Source organism: Durio zibethinus, chromosome 8, assembly GCF_047325235.1.
Source record: "Durio zibethinus cultivar Kanyao isolate XHJ-2024 chromosome 8, ASM4732523v1, whole genome shotgun sequence".
NCBI classification, from domain to species: domain Eukaryota; kingdom Viridiplantae; phylum Streptophyta; class Magnoliopsida; order Malvales; family Malvaceae; genus Durio; species Durio zibethinus.
The window spans coordinates 25634261-25649287 of record NC_143169.1 but is presented as its reverse complement, the minus strand read 5'-3'; the positions used below and the strand labels follow the sequence as shown (position 1 = coordinate 25649287).

The following is a 15027-nucleotide window of genomic DNA, read 5'->3' as shown; positions in this document are numbered from 1 at the left end:
ATTTTAGGAATCAAATTTAAATTTTAATAATTTCAAATATTTAAAAAATTATTAAAATTCAAGATGTGATGTTACATGTTTATGTTCATATTTTACATTGTTTAATTAGTATTAAGAGATAAAATTAACACATGAAAAAAAAATTGGCACGTCTGTTTAGTTGACAGCGACAATGATTGACTTTTGTGCGCTGGATTCTTTTGATCATCAAGATTCGATTAACCTCAAAACTCAAGTAAGAAAAGGACAACGGCACTCTTGATGCCTTGGCTGATTATAAATAGGGCATAAACTTTGGCGAAGTAAGTCACTTCTGTTCTTCTAGTAATTCTGTAGTAACACACGTCAATCTATATATCATAAATCCCTCAGCTTTTATCTATACTCATAATTCATCACCATGGATTACAATAGCCAATTGCAAGCAGCTCAGCAGCAAGTTCTAAGTGACCAACTCAAGTCCGAAGCCTTTGATCATGTGATGAAACAACAAAGGCGATCTGCAAATTATAAACCAAACATTTGGAAATATGATTTCCTACAGTCCCTTCGTAGCAAATATGACGTAAGATTGATTCCAATCCTAGTGACTTTTAATATAAACCATTTCGTGCATGTACATAATGTCAGTATGTCACCCCTTTTCCCTTATGGAAAATTAAGGAATGAATAACTGAAATTTTGAAACTTTTGCAGGGGCAGGAATACAAGAGAAGGACTGAGAAGTTGAGAGAGAAAGTGAAGGACATGTTTATTGAAGCAGTGGACGAGTTAGCTACACTGCAGCTGATTGACATGATCAGGAAACTAGGTCTGGCGGACCTCTTTGCTGATGAAACGCATAAAGCTTTACAAGCTGTAGCATCTTCCAATAAGAACAGGAAGAGTAGTGAAGAAGAAGAAGACCTCTACATAACCGCGTTACGCTTCAGGCTCCTAAGGCTGCATGGCTACGAGGTTTCACAAGGCATGAATCTAATTAATATATCCATGTATTTTTTTTCTTGCTTTGAAATTACCTTTCCTATTTTCTACGATCTAACTCTCTGATCAAACGCGTGTTGCCAATTACTCAGATGTGTTCAACGCCTTCTTGGATGAAAAGGGTATATTCTCAGTAAGTAAATGCACAGAGATCAAAGGACTCCTTGAACTTTTTGAGGCCTCATATCTGGCTTTCGAAGGAGAAAACATTTTGGAAGAGGCTAAAGCATTCTCAACAGAAACTCTTAGGATTGTTTATTCTACTCTGGGTACAAATTTAGACAAGCAAGTAGCCCATGCTTTGGAGCTTCCAACGCACTGGAGGGTACAGTGGTTTGATGTCAAATGGCACATCATCATGTGCGAGAACAATAAAAACGTAGACAAAATTTTACTTGAACTGGCTAAACTTAACTTTAACATAGTCCAAGCTACCCTTCAGAAAGATCTAAGCGAAATTTCCAGGTGACAAACCAGATAAAACTTATAAAAAGTTTCCCTCACAATTTTTGAGTAAAATTAACAAATTAAAGATTTTGATTTGTTTCTTCTCAATGTATTAAGGTGGTGGAGGAATTTGGGACTGATGGAACATTTAAACTTCACAAGGGATCGCCTGGCTGAAAGTTTCTTGTGTGCAGTTGGACTTGCTTATGAGCCTCAATATAGTTGTTTCAGAAAATGCCTCACTAAGATCACCACTATGATATTGATAATAGATGATGTTTATGATGTTTATGGTTCCCTAGAAGAGCTAGAGCAATTCACCGATGCTGTTGATAGGTAAAGTATACAATATTTACCTACGTGCAGCATGCAGTAGACACTTATGCCATTTTTGTAAAGCATTTCTATTGAAAATTTTAAATCTTAAATTCAGGTGGGATTCAAGCAAAATTCAGCAGCTGCCAGGGTGCATGAAGATATGCTTCCAAGCTCTATATGATATTATCATTGAAATTTCTCATGACATCCATGAACTCAATGGTTGTGATGTCCAAGTATTACTTCATTTGAGGAAAGCGGTACTAATTAATTGATGCTTCATTCCATATCCATTTGTTGGGTTTACGTTAGATGTTTACGTTTAGCTTTTATTTTCAGTGGGCAGGGTTTTGTCGAGCACTATTTGTGGAAGCGAAGTGGTATAGTGAAGGATATACCCCTTCACTTCAAGAGTATCTGAGCAATGCATTGATTTCATCCGGAGGCATTGTTATTTCTGTCCACTCAATGCTTTCTTTGGGGCATGCTGTAGCGAATGAAATGGTCGATTTCTTGGGCAAAAATCAAGATCTTGTCTACAATATATCAGTTATAACCCGACTCTGCAACGACTTGGGAACTTCAGTGGTAATTGTCTATTCATGTATTTTCTCAAGTTTCTTAATGTTTTACTTAAGAAAAATGATTGAATCAACGATTTCCAACAGGCAGAGAAAGAGAGAGGGGATGCTTCATCATCAATCCTGTGCTACATGCGAGAAGTGAATGCTTCAGAAGAAAAAGCTCGAGAGCATATTAAGGAGATGATAACCGACACATGGAAGAAAATAAATGGTCAATGCTTCAGTAATCAATCACCTTTGTTGCAAACCTTTGTCAAAGTTACCACAAATGTTGCTCGTATGGTGCATTGCCTGTATCAATTTGGAGATGGGTTTGGCATTCAAGACCAAGAGACCCGAAGACACATCCTATCTCTCTTAATCGAGCCTTTCAAGCTCGATTAATTATAATGAAGTTCTAATCAAATATAGATGTATATAATTAAGAATTAAATAATAAGGGTAAAAAAGAGCAAAGCGCAGCCTGCCAACCTCCGAACAAAAGGACAAAACAAGCTTTTCGAGCATGTGCTTCACCAGATTGCACGTACGACACAACTTTTTTGAGGTGGAAATTGAAGGTTCTCGCCTGCTTGAATGAATTAACGCACTAATTGTTCTCTTGGTAAGTCCACCAACAGTACGAGGGTCGCTGTTTTTACCAAAAATGGTTGTTGTTGGTTGATGAAAGGGTTTAATATGAGGTGTTTTGCTTTGCTTCTTCTATCAGTTGCAATCCGTTCATGTTTTTGTCAAATTTCTCATTCGCTGTTGTACCATTGCATGCTCAATGTTATTTTCGATGGAAATGAACTTCTAGAAAAAAAAAATTTTTCAATTGTTTGATAACTTATAAATTAAAAAAAAATTAATATCCATTTAATATATATTTAATAATATTTAAAATTTAATATATATTACATAACTATATTTATTTTTAGTATTAAATTAAAAATGATAGACTATTGAAGATTAAAAAATAAAATAATAATGTATAAAATTAATATTAATATTTATATTATATTTATATTATTAATATAAAAAATAATTTTATAATAATTATTAAATGAGTATCATAATTTATTGTTTAAAATAATTTTTATATGATATTAAATAGCTAATTAAGTATAATAATTAAAAAATTAAAAATTAAAATAATCTTTATATATTTATATTAAATTAAAATAAATATAATAAATATGTTAAACATATTAAACATGTTAAGCATATAATCATATGATAAGATTAAATTAAACGTATTATTTTTGTCATGTCACATATTTAGATGTGTCAATATGTATCACATAAATAAATACAAAATATACTTTTTTAAAATACAAATATAATTTTTTTGTGTTATATTATGTCTAAAATTATTAAATTTACTTAGAGCTAATCTCATGAAAATTGTCTTCCCTATTGCCTTCTGCTAAAAAAAAAAAAAAGGAAGACAATTTCTGTGTTTTGCCTCACTTTTTCTTTCAATTGACTATAACTGTTGACTATATTATTGTTAGTTATCCAAAGAATCAAAAAAGAAGAAATAAACTTTCGAAAATTATTTTCATGCTTAACAAACGGAGGCTTAATTTGATATAATGTTCCAATCTTCTCTTTTTTTTGCTTTATGTTTTGATTTATACTATTCTGGGTATAATCCAAAATTTTAAATTTGGGCCTTTCTGGCCGGACCCAACTGCCATTTCCCGGGCTGATGGATCCAACTCCAAGGAAATGGCTACTAATTTTGAGAGGTTTATTGCCTCCTTCGCAGTAAGCAGATGATGTTACTGCTGTAGACACCGATTTTATTTGGATCTATTATTTTAATAATAATAATAATATTTTTAATAAAAAAATTATTAATAAACAAATAAAAAATAAAAACAAAAAACAAACAAAAGAAAACAAACAAAAGAAACAGAATAAGACAGAAATCAGAGAGTCAATACGGCATCGCTGTCACCAGCCCTCGATTAGCCTCCCGACCAGCCACCCTATAGCCTCCAACAAACTACCTTACAGCCACCTAAACCCCCTAAATTGAAACCCTTTAAAATCTCCAGCCATCTTTCTCATTCCAGGTCTCTGCACTCTCTAACAACAAAAGGAAGAAAACCCATTCTCAGACGAACTCTTCCCCCTCAAAACACCCTCAACACTCTCAGACAGACTCCATTCTGATGCAAAAAGAAAAATCAAACTTCAAATACTCCCCAAGATACCTAAACCGAGAACAAAAACAGATCTAGCCAAAAAGAAAAAAAAAACAACAACAAGAAAACAACGCAGTCCTCCCCGTAGGGAGGAACCTTAGCGCCAAGCTCCCTGCAAAAGCAAAAAAATCATCAGTTTCGCCAAAAAAAAAAAAGAAAAGTATACAGAAAACTTCAAAACCAGATCTACGCGAATCAAGGTCGTTTCGGTGAAAAGAGCACCAGATTTGAGCTCAGGAGGTTGAACGGACCGCCGACAGCAACCAGCACAGTGATCGACCAGACGACCGGCTCGGATTCCGGCGAGCCAGAGAACCCCTCCAGAGCCTTTTTTTTTCTGTCGAACGAACAGACTAAAAAATTTTTTTTTTTTTACTTTTATAGAAAAGATAAGATCAAAACGACGTCGTTTCGAGCATAGGACCAAAACGACATCGTTTTCAATCGTAGATGATCCGCGCGTGGACCAAATCGACCCGAGATCCGTGCAACCCGACCCGACGACCCGTTTCAACCAACCTTGAACCGGTTCAGACGAACCACCAGTGAACCAGTCTAAACCGCTGGTCGCCCAAACCGCCGATCCAACCGTCGAATTGGTCCAACCGCCCGGATCAACGTTGACCGGACCGTTGACCGATCCGGGTCAAGTAAAAAAAATTTTTTTTTTATTTTTTCTAAATTTTTTTTATATTATTATTTTTTTATTTTTATATTTATGTATGATAAATGTTTAGATTTATTAGGATAAATATCTAATTGTTATTAATGATAAATAAATGAAAACAATAAATGTTAAATTACAAATTAAAACAATTTTTATCCAACATCGAAAATAGCGCATAATTAAATGGTATCAATTTATGGGCGTTGTGGGGGTGCTAATCTTTCTCTACACGTAACCCACTCCCGGACCCAACCTGATTTTTTGCAGACCGAAATTTATTTTTTTTATAAACTCTAAACTCATTTTTATAATTTTATTAAAAAGATAAAATTTTGGGTGACCAATCACACCCTAACAAAGATTGGTGACGACTCCCCATTTTTTAAAATAAAAACTTATTTTTACGTCTGACGGTCTCAAAACGTTACGATAACTGCTAACTGATTTTTTTGCAGCCATTGATTTATAATTATGCTGTATGACTCATGAGTCATGAGTACCCTAACTCATGAGTTATCATTGTCTTTTTAATAAGTTTTTTTATATTTCTATAATGTTTGGTGAGGACTGAGAAAGGAAAAGAAGTAGAAATATTGAGAAAGGAAAAAATGGAAGGGGCAAAAACTTTTTTCCTTTATTCTTCGGCAAGTAATTGAAAAAGGAAAATAAATCAAGAAATTCTTTATTTCATTGGTACATTACTATTTATATGCTCACGTGACTAATTTTTAACTAGGTTACTATGGTTATCCACACGAATCGATTCAATTGAAAATTAAAAAAAAAAAAAAAAAACCCTTCTTTTAATGTCATTATGTCAACAAAGATTGAATTTTGAAAAATATATATTTAAAAAAAAATTATGAAAATATACCAAATTGATATAAGGGAATAAAGCACTAATCCATCTTCCATGGGCTAGTCAGTTAAAAACTAAATTATTATCTTCTCAAAAAGATTAGTATATATATTATATTATATATTACATCAATAAAAAATCAATTAAATAAAATTAACATAAAATTAAATCAAATTTATATATGTTAAATTTTGAATTTAAAAATTAAAATGGTCTCGTTATCAACTATTTTGCTCGTTCGAACTCGATTTTAAAAGAAAAATTGATAATGAAACTCTATCATGCACAATGATTAATTTAATTGATAAAAAAATAAATTTTTATATATCAATTAAAATTTGATTTTAAAAAATATTTTAAAAATAAATTCTTACATACATTGAATAGAAAATTAAAAAATACACATTTAAATTGCAAAATAAATAAATACAAAAAAAATTTAAAATATCTCTATTTTTATTAAAAGGAAATCTAAAACTATATGAAACAAGGAGATGATAACGAAATGGGGAACGCCTCTTTCGACCCCCTACCAAACAAAAGCTCCCCAACCACCCATTGTTATCCATGACTTGCGGATGTCACATACAACTTCCATCACTGGTCTCTCATCATCATCAATGGCAACAGCAGGTTCCGCAGGCAAACATTGTAATAAAAGGTTTACCCCTGTATTTATTATTCTTTTCACGTGATTCAAAAGGGTCAACAGATACATCTTCAAGCTTCACACGACTTATTTTTCAAGCTATAATTTTAAAAGGAAATAAGAAAATATGAGATAGTAATAATGACGACGCAAAAAAGCTATGAATTTAAAGATACATTATAGTGTAATTTTTTAATTTTATTTTCGTTTATAAAATTAAAAAAAAAATTATACAAAATAATTTGGTAGATATAAAATATTAAAAAATAAGTTCTTAAATTACTAAAGTTTGATAAAAAAAAACACGTCCACGAAACAATTGGACAAGGTTCAAGCAGTCTTTCATTCTTCAATCCAGCAAAGGCCATTCTAGTCTACACAGCTTTTAATTTGGGGGATGGCGTGACGCACAGATATTCGTTAGCGAAAATGATTTAAACCGTCTCTTGTGAGTGAGTGAGTGATTCACGTGTGAGTGAGTGAATCACGATTCACGTAGGATGCTTAAGGTCGATTGTAACGTCTGGCGTAGATACGATGATTCGTTTATTTGCGTTGGATTTATTTTGTTAAATATATATAATATAAAAATTATAATGTTGTAATTTATTATATTAAAATTTAAATTATATTTTTTATTTTTATTAAATTTATATCTGATTATTGTTAAAATTTTAAAATATATTTCTGACTATGGTGGAGCCAAAAATTTTTATAAAGGGTTAAATATATATATATATATATATGTGTGTAAGTACATAATTATTTATATATACTTTATATTACGAATATATTTTACATATAAAATTAAGAATAAAATTATAATAAAAGCAAATATTTAGTTAGAAGTTTATTTTTATTAATTCATGTTATTTGTATTTGTTGTTATTTTTTTATCAATTCAAAATAATTAGTTAAGTTGATTTTTAATTAACGATAAGTATTTTTTTTATAAGACAAACTAATTATATATAGCTTTTCATGAAATATTGAAAGTTTTTAATAAAATGGATAGATTAATAAAAATTAATAAATAGATCAAAACATTGTTACTTTAATGTTTTCAAAATTTTCAATTACATAATCTAATCAAAGTTCTTAAATTATAATATGAATATTATTTTTAATTTTCATTCATAATCTTCATATAATTCGCTTTTAGTCATAAACTTCATGAATTTTATTTAAATATTTATATGTTTTGCTATTTTATCTTTTTGTTATTAAAGTGTTTAACTTATTTACAGTTAAGTATTTAACTTAGTTATTAATACATAATTCCCCACCCAACAGAACTTGAATTAATCCATCCCAAATCAAAAGTGTTTAGCTTATTTATTGGCAATATAAAATATGATTAAATCATTTTACGTAAAAAAATCCTTATAATTTACAAAAAAATTAAATTTAAAAGCTATTATTCAAGGGGAGAGATTGACTTATACAAAAAAAAAATTTATACTTTATATTAATTTTAATAAATTCAAATGATGAGATTAAATTATTTTTCTCTTTTATTTCTTAAATCTACTAAAATTAATGATTAAAAAATATATAAAATTTTTTAATTTTACACTAAAATAAGGTGATCCCTTCTTATTATTTGTATATATTTTTTAATACCATAAATATATATATATATATATATGTATTTATCTGTGGTCTCTTGGGTCTCATGAGTCATATTCACCCCCACTGATGGCTGGTGTCATGTCTAAAATTATGGATGTGTATGACTGTCCAAGTGTTGGATGAGTGGTTCTGGAAAGAGAAGTGAAGATTTTGAGGGTGTTCATTTAATGGACGACGCCCACCGCTCAACAACCCTGGACTTATTGCCTACGTACCCAGCTGAATTTAATCTCAAGCGGCAATTACCGGTTTGTTGCCAATTAATTTCAAGAGATAGCAATTTTTTTTTTTTTTGTTACGCTTTGAGGAAAGTTAATTAGAACTGCGTCACCTAGAGCTTGAAAAGTTTATTTTTGTAATTTCTCTAAAATATTAACTGTTATTGAGGGAAAGAATACCCTTCTAAAGTGGACTAATTTCGCTCGGAAAGTCAAGTAATATCCAACATGGACTAATTTTGCTCGGAGAGTCAAGTAATATTGAACATAAATAGGGAAAAAATTCAGATAAAATTTTTTAGATAAAATTTTTTAGGTAAAATTTTATACTAAAAATGATTAAATAAAAATTAAAATAAAAAATTAAAATTTATAAATTAAAAAATCTCGTTATATAAATTAAATATATAAAACTTAAAAAATTTTAATAAATTTTAATATATATATATTTAGATAGATAGTTTTTTATTTTACGAAAATATTTTATAAATTTCAAATAAATTTTATCCCATAATTAATATTAATTAACAAATTTGATTGGGAGAAGGATTGTTACCCAATTAGGTCAAGATAACACTTTAGGGGGTCATCCTTTAAAAAATGAACCAATTACCCAACTAGACCATGTGGGAAACCTCTCACACCACAGGAAAAAAGTGGGTAATTGGAAGTTTGGAGTTTGGAGTTTGGACCCAATTTTCAATCTTGTTTAAGGTATAAATGGTTGTGATATTTTGATTTTAGGAATCAAATTTAAATTTTAAGAATTTCGAATCTTTAAAAAATTATTAAAATTCAAGATGTGATGTTACATGTTTATGTTCATATTTTACATTGTGTAATTAATGTTGTTTAATTAGTATTAAGAGATAAAATTAACACATGAAATTTCCAGGTGACAAACCTGAAAAAACTTATAAAAAGTTTCCCTCACAATTTTTGAGTAAAATTAACAAATTAAAGATTTTGATTTGTTTCTTCTCTATGTATTAAGGTGGTGGAGGAATTTGGGACTCGTGGAACATTTAAACTTCACAAGGGATCGCCTGGCTGAAAGTTTCTTGTGTGCAGTAGGACTTACTTATGAGCCTCAATATAGTTGTTTCAGAAAATGCCTCACTAAGATCACCACTATGACATTGATAATAGATGATGTTTATGATGTTTATGGTTCCATAGAAGAGCTAGAGCAATTCACCGATGCTGTTGATAGGTAAAGTATACAGTATTTACCTATGTGCAGCATTCAGTAGACACTTATGTCATTTTTGTAAAGCATTTCTATTGAAAATTTTAAATCTTAAATTCAGGTGGGATTCAAGCAAAATTCAGCAGCTGCCAGGGTGCATGAAGATATGCTTCCAAGCTCTATATGATATTATCAATGAAATTGCTCATGACATCCATGAACTCAATGGTTGGGATGTCGAAGTATTACTTAATTTGAGGAAAGCGGTACTAATTAATTAATGCTTCATTCCATATCCATTTGTTGGGTTTACGTTAGATGTTTACGTTTAGCTTTTATTTTCAGTGGGCAGGTTTTTATCGAGCACTATTTGTGGAAGCGAAGTGGTATAGTGAAGGATATACCCCTTCACTTCAAGAGTATCTGAGCAATGCATTGATTTCATCCGGAGGCATTGTTATTTCTGTCCACTCAATACTTTCTTTGGGGCATGATGTAGCAAATGAAATGGTCCATTTCTTGGGCAAAAATCAAGATCTTGTATACAATATATCAGTTATAACCCGACTCTGCAACGACTTGGGAACTTCAGTGGTAATTGTCTATTCATGTATTGTCTCAAGTTTCTTAATGTTTTGCTTAAGAAAAATGATTGAATCAACGATTTCCAACAGGCAGAGAAAGAGAGAGGGGATGCTCCATCATCAATCCTGTGCTACATGCGAGAAGTAAATTCTTCAGAAGAAAAAGCTCGTGAGCATATTAAGGAGATGATAATCGACACATGGAAGAAAATAAATGGTCAATGCTTCAGTAATCAATCACCTTTGCTACAAACCTTTGTCAAAGTTACCACAAATGTTGCTCGTATGGTGCATTGCCTGTATCAATTTGGAGATGGGTTTGGCATTCAAGACCAAGAGACCCGAAGACACATCCTATCTCTCCTAATCGAGCCTTTCAAGCTCGATTAATTATAATGAAGTTCTAATCAAATATAGATGTATATAATTAAGAATTAAATAATAAGGGTAAAAAAGAGCAAAGCGCAGCCTGCCAACCTCCGAACAAAAGGACAAAACAAGCTTTTCCAGCATTTGCTTCACGAGATTGCACATACGACACAACTTTTTTGAGGTGGAAATTGAAGGTTCTCGCCTGCTTGAATGAATTGACGCATTAATTGTTCTCTTGGTAAGTCCACCACCAGTACGAGGGTCGCTGTCTTTACCAAAAATGGTTGTTGTTGGTTGATGAAAGGGTTTAATATGAGGTGTTTTGCTTTGCTTCTTCTATCAGTTGCAATCCGTTCATGTTTTTGTCAAATTTCTCATTCGCTGTTGTACCATTGCATGCTCAATGTTATTTTCGATGGAAATGAACTTCTAGAAAAAAAAATTTTTTCAATTGTTTGATAACTTATAAATTAAAAAAAAATAATATCCATTTAATATATATTTAATAATATTTAAAATTTAATATATATTACATAACTATATTTATTTTTAGTATTAAATTAAAAATGATAGACTATTGAAGATTAAAAAATAAAATAATAATGTATAAAATTAATATTAATATTTATATTATATTTATATTATTAATATAAAAAATAATTTTATAATAATTATTAAATGAGTATCATAATTTATTATTTAAAATAATTTTTATATGATATTAAATAGCTAATTAAGTATAATAATTAAAAAATTAAAAATTAAAATAATCTTTATATATTTATATTAAATTAAAATAAATATAATAAATATGTTAAACATATTAAACATGTTAAGCATATAATCATATGATAAGATTAAATTAAACGTATTATTTTTGTCATGTCACGTATTTAGATGTGTCAATATGTATCACATAAATAAATACAAAATATACTTTTTTAAAATACAAATATAATTTTTTTGTGTTATATTATGTCTAAAATTATTAAATTTACTTAGAGCTAATCTCATGAAAATTGTCTTCCCTATTGCCTTCTGCTAAAAAAAAAAAAAAAAGGAAGACAATTTCTGTGTTTTGCCTCACTTTTTCTTTCAATTGACTAGAACTGTTGACTATATTATTGTTAGTTATCCAAAGAATCAAAAAAGAAGAAATAAACTTTCGAAAATTATTTTCATGCTTAACAAACGGAGGCTTAATTTGATATAATGTTCCAATCTTCTCTTTTTTTTGCTTTATGTTTTGATTTATACTACTCTGGGTATAATCCAAAATTTTAAATTTGGGTCTTTCTGGCCGGACCCAACTGCCATTTTCCCGGCTGATGGATCCAACTCCAAGGAAATGGCTACTAATTTTGAGAGGCTTATTGCCTCCTTCGCAGTGAGCAGATGATGTTACTGCTAATTGGTTTTTTTGCAGCCATTGATTTATAATTGTGCTGTATGACTCATGAGTCATGAGTACCCTAACTCATGAGTTATCATTGTCTTTTTAGTAAGGTTTTTATATTTCTATAATGTTTGGTGAGGACTGAGAAAGGAAAAGAAGTAGAAATATTGACAAAGGAAAGTAAAATGAAATAGAAATAATTGGTTTCCTTGTTAGGATGGTTATTGAGGTTAAAAAATGGAAGGGACAAAATCTTTTTTCCTTTATTCTTTGGCAGGTGATTGAAGAATGTAGTCATCAAATTTTGTTCAGAGTTTATATTTTTTAATAATAATAATAATTTTAAAATAAATAATAATAATACTAATAATATTGATTTAATTATAATTAAAAAAATTAATTAATTAAAAATAAATAAATAAATAAATAAAAGAGAGAAAAAAAAAAGACAAACAAAAAAGGTCCAAATAGAAGAAGAAACAAAAAAAAAAAAAGGGCTGGTGTTAGCGGGTGCCGTACATGGCACCGCTGGCCACCCATGCCCTGCCAAGCCAGCCTAGCCATCATGCCACTACTTCAGCCATCATACCACCCCCTTGTCCAATCCATTCACTCTATTAGCACACGTTACCATCGTTTCTAACCTTATAAAATATACGATCTCCCTTCTCTGAAACTCTCGGACATCCTTCACTCGAGAACACCAGAAATACGCACATTTCACCCCTATCAAAAACCTTTCAGACACAACAAAAAAAACGCAAACAACCCCCCAAATACCTAAATAGATCTACGAAAATACAAAAAAAAATAAAAAAAATAAAACACAGTCCTCCCTATAGGGAATAACCCAGCACCGAGTCACCTGCACCAAAAAAGAAAGGTATCAGTTAGTTTTTGAAAAGAAAAAGAGAAAGAAAAGAATACCAAAAACTTCAAAATCAGATCTACGCGAATTGAGGCTATTTCCGGTGAAAGGGGTACCAGATCTGAGCTCAGGAGGTTGAACAGAACCTCTCGGTCAGTTTTGAAGTTTTCGACCACCGACGACCACCATCGACGGTGGACCAAGCCGCGGTCGGCGCGACGCTCGGGTGGCCAGATGGCGAGAACGCTGAAACTCCTCCCCAGAGTTTTCTCCCTTTTTTTTCCCTGAAATAGAAAAGAATGAACTAAAAAAAAAAGACTGACTTTTATAGAAAATATAGAAGCAAAACGACGCCGTTTCAAGCATAAGAGGATTCGCGCGTGGATCGAACTCGACTCGAGATACGCATAAACCGACCCGCGGACCCGCTTCAACCAACCTCCAATCGATTTGGATGAACCGTCAGTGAACCGTTCGAATCGATCCGAACCGTTGATTAAACACCCGAACTGGTCAGACTGATTCATACTAGGGTTGACCGGACCGTTGATCAGTCCAGTTCAGGTAAAAAAAAATTTTTTTTTAATTTTCTAATTTTTTATATATCATTATTATTTTTGTTATTTTAAGTTTTTATATTTATGCATGATAAAATGTTTAAATTTATTAGGATAAGTATCTAATTGTTTTTAATAATAATAAAATGAGAACAATATAGGATAATAACTAAAAAATATTAAAATTGCTTAAATAATAATAATAATAGAATATTTTTTTATTTTTTTCCTGCCTAGATGTTGGATGAAATTAAATCATGTTTCAAAAATAATAATTTCGCCTAGATATTGGGGAATTATTATTAATAAATTTTCATAAAGAAATATATGAGTTTTTTTAAATTAATTTTCAAAAATCATTAAAATTGAACTTGCTTCGAAAATTTGCCTAGATGTTGAGGATTTTTAGAGAGGTTCGTATTTTTTTAAAAATGAAACCTTACACACTAATTCTTAATTTTTAAATTCTTAGGTTTCTAAAACTCCTAAAATCCAAAATCCCCTAAAATTCAAAATCTTAAAATCCAAAATCCTAAAATCCGAAACTCCTAAAATCCAAACCCCTAAAATTTGAAACCCCTAAAATCCGAAACCCCTAAAATTCGAAACTTCTAAAATCCAAAACCTTAAAATCTGAAACCCTTAAAATCTGAAACCTAAAAATCCGAAATTTCAAACCTTTAAACTCTTAAATCCAAACCCCTAAAATTCAAACCCTTAAATCAAAACCCCAAACCTCAAATTTTAAAATCGAAACCCCAAAATCTTCAAACTCTAAAATCAAAACCCTAAATCTATTTCAAAACCTTAAGGATACGTGTGAAAATCTCACATGAAATAGTTTGTTCTCGAATGCTGCGTAAATAATGAGGTATTTAAGAAACTCTATTTCATTAAGTTTTTCACACGAGTTCTTAATTCACATTAATAATAAGATTAATGAATAAAAAATATAATAGTAAATTGGGATCTTAAATATAAACAGTCGCACCTAAGCTCTGTCTAGATGTTGGAGAGTCGAGGTGGTCTCATTATACTTAAGAACCCAACTTTTAAAGTGCATTTCATTTTACATGACATTCATTAGCATACATACGTTAACGTGTTATCATCAATAATTGTCGGCATTATTCTCTCTTTAATTTACTGTTTGATAATAAAATATTTTACAATAAAAAAAGAATAATGCATTTTTTAAAAAATTGTGATATTACAAAATAAAATAAAAATAACATTCCGAAAGAAATAATTTTTGGTACTCTGCCTAAATGTTGGAGAGTCACTAACAATTATTTTCTATGAAGATTGTTATTTCATTTTAAGGATTATTGTGTTAAATCTTAAGCGAAAAGAGTCATTTTAAATTCTGTCTAGATGTTAGAGAATTTTAAGATAATTCTTTAACTTAAAGATTTTCTCAATATTTCTAAATAAAAATTTTTAGCAAAATTTTACTTTTCCAAATGAAAGAAATTATTGTTAAATTTCAAATTGAAACCTTTTTTTAT

At 30.3% G+C, this 15027-nt stretch overlaps 2 protein-coding genes across 2 annotated transcripts; both read left to right on the top strand.

Moving 5' to 3' along the window:
- The first annotated feature begins 330 nt into the window (after window positions 1-330).
- LOC111278668 (alpha-farnesene synthase-like) lies at window positions 331-3076 on the top strand. Its single transcript, XM_022865293.2, has 7 exons — window positions 331-565; window positions 697-967; window positions 1077-1449; window positions 1549-1767; window positions 1865-2009; window positions 2089-2337; window positions 2418-3076. Exons 1-7 carry the CDS (start codon window positions 401-403, stop codon window positions 2715-2717), a joined length of 1722 nt encoding a protein of 573 aa, XP_022721028.2. The 5' UTR covers window positions 331-400; the 3' UTR covers window positions 2718-3076.
- A 2611-nt stretch (window positions 3077-5687) lies between these two features.
- LOC111278493 (alpha-farnesene synthase-like) lies at window positions 5688-11094 on the top strand. Its single transcript, XM_089765097.1, has 6 exons — window positions 5688-5716; window positions 6158-6214; window positions 9548-9766; window positions 9864-10008; window positions 10088-10336; window positions 10417-11094. Exons 1-6 carry the CDS (start codon window positions 5688-5690, stop codon window positions 10714-10716), a joined length of 999 nt encoding a protein of 332 aa, XP_089621223.1. The 3' UTR covers window positions 10717-11094.
- The last annotated feature ends 3933 nt before the right edge of the window (window positions 11095-15027 follow it).

Excerpts from the sequence above, each read along its gene's own strand:
- LOC111278668 (XM_022865293.2), top strand. The coding sequence starts at position 401 with ATGGATTACAATAGCCAATTGCAAGCAGCTCAGCAGCAAGTTCTAAGT. Across the intron at positions 566-696 it reads CCCTTCGTAGCAAATATGAC|GGGCAGGAATACAAGAGAAG; the intron begins GTAAGATTGATT and ends AAACTTTTGCAG. Across the intron at positions 968-1,076 it reads TGGCTACGAGGTTTCACAAG|ATGTGTTCAACGCCTTCTTG; the intron begins GCATGAATCTAA and ends CCAATTACTCAG.
- LOC111278493 (XM_089765097.1), top strand. The coding sequence starts at position 5,688 with ATGAGTACCCTAACTCATGAGTTATCATT. Across the intron at positions 6,215-9,547 it reads CAATTAAATAAAATTAACAT|GTGGTGGAGGAATTTGGGAC; the intron begins AAAATTAAATCA and ends CTATGTATTAAG. Across the intron at positions 10,009-10,087 it reads TACTTAATTTGAGGAAAGCG|TGGGCAGGTTTTTATCGAGC; the intron begins GTACTAATTAAT and ends TTTTATTTTCAG.